Consider the following 6,498-nt stretch of genomic DNA (forward strand, 5'->3'; position numbering starts at 1 on the left):
ACCTCAAAATTAATAAAATGTGTTCAGGTTGGCCTTTTGTGTGTGTGTGTGTGTGTTTTGAGAAAGTGTGTGTGTGTGTGTTCAAAGCTGGCTTTGCCCGCGTAGTATAGTACCCTCAAAAAATAGGAGCTCCCCATTTTACACGTTAGGCCCACAACGGCCCAGATCAGCCCGTGCGCCCGCGACTGGGCCATCACGGCCCACTCTACTTCTCCGCGACGCCTCCACCTATAAAACGAACTCCACACATCTTCCGACCAAAACCCTACCCCTCGAGCAACCGCGCCGCCGCCGCCGCTCCCCAGCGTTCGGGTCGCTCGCCGCCGGCCAGCTCGCGCCGCAACTCCGCCATGAAGGTACGCGCTGCCCTTCACCTCCCGACGCGCGCAGATGTGATCTGTTCCTGTGCGAAGCCTGATTCGTGTTTTTCTTGCGCTCGTTTCAGTTGAACATCGCGAACCCCACCACGGGGTGCCAGAAGAAGGTCGAGATCGATGACGACCAGAAGCTGTGAGTGTGTTCCTCATCTCCACTCTAGATCCGCGTCTTTTAATTACCTTGATGGCTTTTCTGTTTGGTCTTGTGCATCTGGTCCTGTCACTTTGTTAAATTGGATGATGCGGAACCATTATCTTTGACTGCGTGGGTTAATATGGTGCCCTTATAATTGTTATGGTGCGATTAGAATCATGTTAATCGTTTGCTGTTGGACCGGACTAGAACTGAAGTTCTTTTAGCTTTATAAACAGCGTTCTTATAACAGTAGTACCGTGTCACAGAGGTTTAAATGTAGTTTCAAGTTGCATTTTCCTACTTTGAACGACAGATGAATGCACATTTAGACTGCTTAGTCTTGTAACTTGTAAATATGTATTCCGAGTTAGCAAGGGCTAAGCATATACACTACAACCCTCCCACACTCCTAACAAATTTATTAGCAAACAGTGCTTTCAAATGACTTAGATGCTCAGTGATGCACTCCTAACAAATTTATTAGCAAACAGTGCTTTCAAATGACTTACATGCTCAGTGATGATTAGCTTTTGGTAAACATAGGAGACTATGGACCCTGTAATGCCATGAACAAGGTTGAACTATTTTTCAACTGCTTCAAAAATTTGACAGATGATGCCATGCCATGATGCAGTTAGCTGTTTTGGTGGATAAATGTTGTAACAGAACAAAGTAGTTTACCTGTCAAACCTCCATAAGCTCGCTGTAGTGGTTAATGATCAGTATGTTCTAGTTTGTTGACTGACAAAAATTTCCAGTTAGAATTTACTCTTTCCATTTTTGTTTGGATATCTAACATTTTGTTATGAACTACAGGCGGAACCTTTATGATAAGAGGATCTCCCAGGAGGTAGTTGGTGATCTTCTTGGTGAGGTAATCTACTGGCAACTTATTTCATGATACATAACCCTTGACCTGATGTTTTGATAGTTTTGATCAAAGATCTGTGTCATTTCCTGTATTTTCAGGAATTCAAGGGTTATATCTTCAAGATCATGGGTGGATGTGATAAGCAGGGCTTCCCAATGAAGCAAGGAGTGCTAACTTCTGGGCGTGTCCGCCTTCTGCTTCACAGAGGTATAATTTTATTTCCATTGTACTTCTTACTTACATTTTCTCTCTTGGATTGAAATCTTACCTACATCTGTTTTGCGTCAATTCTGCAGGCACACCTTGCTTCCGTGGTTTTGGCAGGCGTAATGGTGAGCGCAGGAGGAAGTCCGTCCGTGGTTGCATTGTCAGCCAAGACCTATCAGTTATCAACTTGGTGATTGTCAAGAAGGGTGAGAATGATCTGCCAGGCCTTACCGACACTGAGAAGCCCAGGATGAGGGGACCCAAGAGGGCTTCCAAGATCAAGAAGCTCTTCAACCTTGGCAAGGATGATGATGTCCGCAGCTATGTCAACACATACCGCAGGACCTTCCTTAACAAGAAGGGTGAGCTTTCAACTATTTTAGTTTACTGCATTAACCTTTTTCTTGTTCCACCGTGGATCCTGATGTGTTATTTTGCCCTCTTTCACTTTTCTCAAGGAAAATTATTGTTTCCTTCTAATATCATAGTGCTTGTCTGAACAGTTTTGTGTCTCCTGTTTACTTTTTTCTTACCTGGATCATATTGATTGTTGTTTCCAGGCAAGAAGGTGAGCAAGGCCCCCAAGATCCAGCGTCTTGTGACTCCCTTGACACTCCAGAGGAAGCGCGCCAGAATCGCAGACAAGAAGAAGAGGATCGCCAAGAAGAAGTCTGAGGCTGCCGAGTACCAGAAGCTGCTTGCACAGAGGCTGAAGGAGCAGAGAGACCGCCGGAGCGAGAGCATGGCCAAGAGGAGGTCGAAGCTGTCTGCTGCCACCAAGGCACCTGCTGCCTCTGCCTAAGATGTTTACAGTCTTCCGTTATTAGTTGTAATAGCGGAAGAATTTCTCGCACTTTGTTGGATGATATGAATCTAGCTGCTACTTTCAGCGTTTGTTGAGTTGTAATTGATGCTGTTTTGCGTGAACATGGGTACCTTAATCGTCAGGAGTTTGTTACTGAATGAACAAAATTGCGTGAACTTGGATAATTGATGCAGTTTTGTGTGAACATGGAATCTTATCAAGAGGTACTACTAAAGTTCTATGGTGGTTCAGGTTGAGGTATCCCCTCTTATCAGTCACTTAACATTTGTCAGTACTTTAATTTGTTCCATTTGAATTCTGAATTTACTATTGATGTTTTCATACATCCTGACTGCAATTTGTACTAGATGATTTTCCACCACATCATAAGATTCTTGAAATATAATATAGGCTTGTATTGAGTCTTTTTTTGTTTGAAATGGAATTGGGACAGAGTGTTCTATAGGTTCACTATCTTGAGGCAATCAATCTTATGTGTAAGAATCAAAAGTTTAACGTCAACGGAGCTCCGACAAAGATTTATGCCGTCTTCTTGTGGCGGTGCGGTAGAGTTTACCGTCGATGATTGCAGTTTCAGGGCGTTGGTCCTCAGGGGCACATGTACAAAGACTTCCTAACAGCGACAACTGTTCACTCTGTTTGCAGTAGTGGTCGTTGGATGGTCTTGAAATCTTGACTTAGTTTTTGTTATGTTTGACATGCTTTAGTTTTTCGGTCAACTTCTATAATAGATCGGATCCTTTTCAGAAGAAAACTTGCCAAAGTTTTGTTAAGATCGTGCCAACAATCCGAAGCTTGGGAGATTTTCCTTTTTTTGCGTTTGTTGTGTTGCGATTCCCTTTCCTATGTTGCAAGTTTCACTTCTGGATTGCATGTTTAGTCTGCTCTAAGGCAACCAAGAGATACGAAAGCTAAAACTAGTCAACTAAAAGTTGGATTTTTTTTTTCAAAATGTCCATTCACCTCCTCATCCTCCTACTCTAGATCATATATTTGAGTATTTGACCCTACACCGTCCTTAACTGTGTCATCTTCCCCTTCTCATCACAGTTGAACTATGTAGTCATGCAGAATTTTCCTTAGTGGCGGTCAATTCTTTATGCCTTTGTCTTGCTCTCACAATATAAGACATTCTATGCTAGCTTGCAAAAACGTTTTATATTGTGCGACAAAGGGAGTACCTGACTTCCTTCCTTTCTTCTTTCGCATTTCTTTGTCGGAAACCCCGATGTTGGTTAAATAAATGTGTTGATTCAAGATCAAAGGCAAGTAATAATCCATGAAGAAATTGAAAATGAGATGTGATTAACACTTTAGACCACTTTATGTTCTTCATGATATCGGGTATGTTTACAAAAAACTACCACAACTAGATGCCACAATTGGGCCTAGTTATCGGCTCAAATCACTCCGCTCTTTTCCCCAACCGCACTAGAGGCGATTTGGGGGGAGAAACCAATGGCCCCTTCCTTCGCCGGCAAAGCCACAAATCCCCACCTCCATCGGCCGGCCCAGGTGCTTAGGCTTCGGTCGATAGTTAGTGTTGGCATCATCTCTCCTTGGGGCGTCGATCCGGTCGAGGGGACAACATCGCTTCGGAACAAAGTGCCGCTACTCTCACCCCATCTTGGCGGTGCTCTAACCGGTCCCAAGGAGTTTATGGCTGAGGTGTCTCGCCGGTCTTCGGATCCAACTAGCATAGGTGTCGGTGGTGACACCCATCGACTCCCTTGGTGGCAGCGTGATCCGCCTATGCAGAAAATTAATGGTGGTTTCAAGTAGGACTTGCAAATAAGGCAGGTGATATCCTCCTTCAACCATGTCGAACAAAGATATGTGTGTGTGTGACAGTTTAGCGCCTCTACTTTAAAATACCCGAACTACGGTCCAAGAGCATGATTGGTTCGATGCCAAAAGTTGGCAATAGGGCTGCAAACGAGTCGAGTTCGAGCGAGTTGGAGTTGGCTCAGCTCAACTCATATTAAAATTCGAGCGAGCTCAATCTGAATGAAGCTCAAGATCGAGCTGTAGAACATGACTCGTGCTCAGCTTGTACCGATCTCGAGCTAGTTTCGAGCTAAATAAAATGATAAAAATTATAAATCTATGATGATTATTCAGACTAGATAAGGACACAACACGACACAACTTTGTACGTCAGTCTCGTCGTGTTCGGGAGAGCTCCGAGCACATCTTTGTCTCTTGGGCGAACTAGAAATAGATGGTGGTCTTTGTGGACGAAAAACAAGAAAAAGAAGGTGCATATGCTGGGAAATTTTGCCAAAAGCAATAGGATATTTAACACATAGCCGATCACGTACCATAATTAGACCTAAATCTTCTCTACACTTAATTAAGCTACCATGTTTGCTAGTTAATAAATGGAGAAAAAACATGGACATCATATATTGTAACAAATTATCTTATTTTCATTTAATATATGGCATAATCATTGAACATAATGGTATTATGTCGAGCTATCGAGCTAAAATCGAGCGAGTCAATATTGGCTCAAGATCGGCTCGTTTCTCCATCCAGCTACATAAAGTGTTCAAACTCGGTTCATTTATTTTCGAGCCGATCTCGAGTCGAGCCAAAAAACGAGTCGTTCTCGAGTGGCTTACGAGCCTCGAGCTTTTCTTGCAGCCCTAGTTGGCAATGCCAATAGTTGGCAAATACCAAATGTTGGCTAGTGATTGGTCGGTTATCAATTTTTCTTCTCAACCTTACAAAAAGTTGCCAACATTTGGCAACTTTTAATTTTGCCAAATGTTGGCTTGCCAAATATTGGCAATGCCAAATATTAGCATCAAACCAATTATGCTCCAAATACTTGCGCTAGGGGTTCATTTTGGTCCGTATGTACGATTTCGTCTATGTATTCGCTGACTTGTCCGAGTCAGCGCCCGCCGGCTAGGCTTTGACCGCCACCTCGTCGAGCGCCCGCCAGCCAGGGTCAATAGTAGTCCATCCGATTTTTTTTTGCAAAAATACCAGCACCTGGTCGCACCTGACCATAAATCCCAACCACCTGGTCGGACCGCACCCGCTGTCTCCCTCTCCTCCCGCACCCCTCTGCTCGTCGGCGTCGATGACGGCTCGATGAGCACGTCGTCGGACGTTGAGCCGCCGCCGTCCGCGCCATTCGGGAGGGGCCTGCGCAATGTTCCTCTTGCTCCTGCGCATCACCGTGATGATGCCTCACCGCCCCTGTACGGTACGTCGCCATTGCCAGCAGCTCCGGTGCTCGATCTGTAGAATCTAGCTCCGGTAAATAGTTCCTGGTGGGATCAATTGCGCGTACGAGCTAGGGTTTGGGCGTTTGTTGTACTTTCTAACGGATTGGTTGTGGATGGTAGGGTTTTAGCGGTTCTTGATGAACTTAGTGGCAGGCCAAAAATAGTGCGAAGTCCTGTGTTAGGATGGGGGGTTCTCGGTTGTTGTAGAGACCTGGAGTGGTTAGGGTTCTTTCTCCCCCAATTTTTCATGGGTCCAGGGGCTAGGGTTTAAGAAGTAAAGGTTGATTTCAGTGTCAGAGTTCATTTGGTGTGATCTGCTTTTATTTTGCAATTACATTAGCTCCGATTTACCAAAGATGGTTGCTTTATGAACTGTAAGATCATACATTTTTCACAATCTTAGGAGGAGGACCGGCATGATTTAAATGAGTAGAGGGAATCGGTCCACCATAAGTTGGAGGTTCCACATGGGCATAGATGCCGGTGCCATTTCTATCACTAGTAGAAGGACCCTTTTCACTGTTAGCCTCCCCCTTGTCGGAGGTAGCATCCGTCACCTTGTTAGTGGGATCACCCACTTTCATCGGCGAGGTAGACAGTTTAAGTCCTTCTAGGAATTTAGTAAACATGCTTTCAATCTCGGTCGTCATGGAGTTTTTCAATGTGCCTAAAGCCACATTGAATTCCTCACGAGAGACCGCAGTTCCCCCATCGGCCGTAGACGAGGTAGGATTCACACCGGAGTGCTCCTCCACAACCTCTATGGCGTCAACCATACTCTTCGGACAGCAAAATCCTTAATAAAGAGATGAGGCTCTGATACCAATTGAAAGGATCGATAT

General features: G+C 44.6%; 1 protein-coding gene across 1 annotated transcript; it reads left to right on the forward strand.

Annotated features, from left to right (window-relative positions):
• The first annotated feature begins 263 nt into the window (after positions 1 to 263).
• Positions 264 to 2,631, forward strand: LOC119362065 (40S ribosomal protein S6). The gene is made up of 6 exons (XM_037627236.1): positions 264 to 356; positions 446 to 510; positions 1,330 to 1,387; positions 1,483 to 1,591; positions 1,681 to 1,953; positions 2,152 to 2,631. Exons 1-6 carry the CDS (start codon positions 351 to 353, stop codon positions 2,391 to 2,393), a joined length of 753 nt encoding a protein of 250 aa, XP_037483133.1. The 5' UTR covers positions 264 to 350; the 3' UTR covers positions 2,394 to 2,631.
• Positions 2,632 to 6,498: the final 3,867 nt, after the last annotated feature.

Source organism: Triticum dicoccoides, chromosome 2B (genome assembly GCF_002162155.2).
Source record: "Triticum dicoccoides isolate Atlit2015 ecotype Zavitan chromosome 2B, WEW_v2.0, whole genome shotgun sequence".
Lineage (NCBI taxonomy): Eukaryota > Viridiplantae > Streptophyta > Magnoliopsida > Poales > Poaceae > Triticum > Triticum dicoccoides.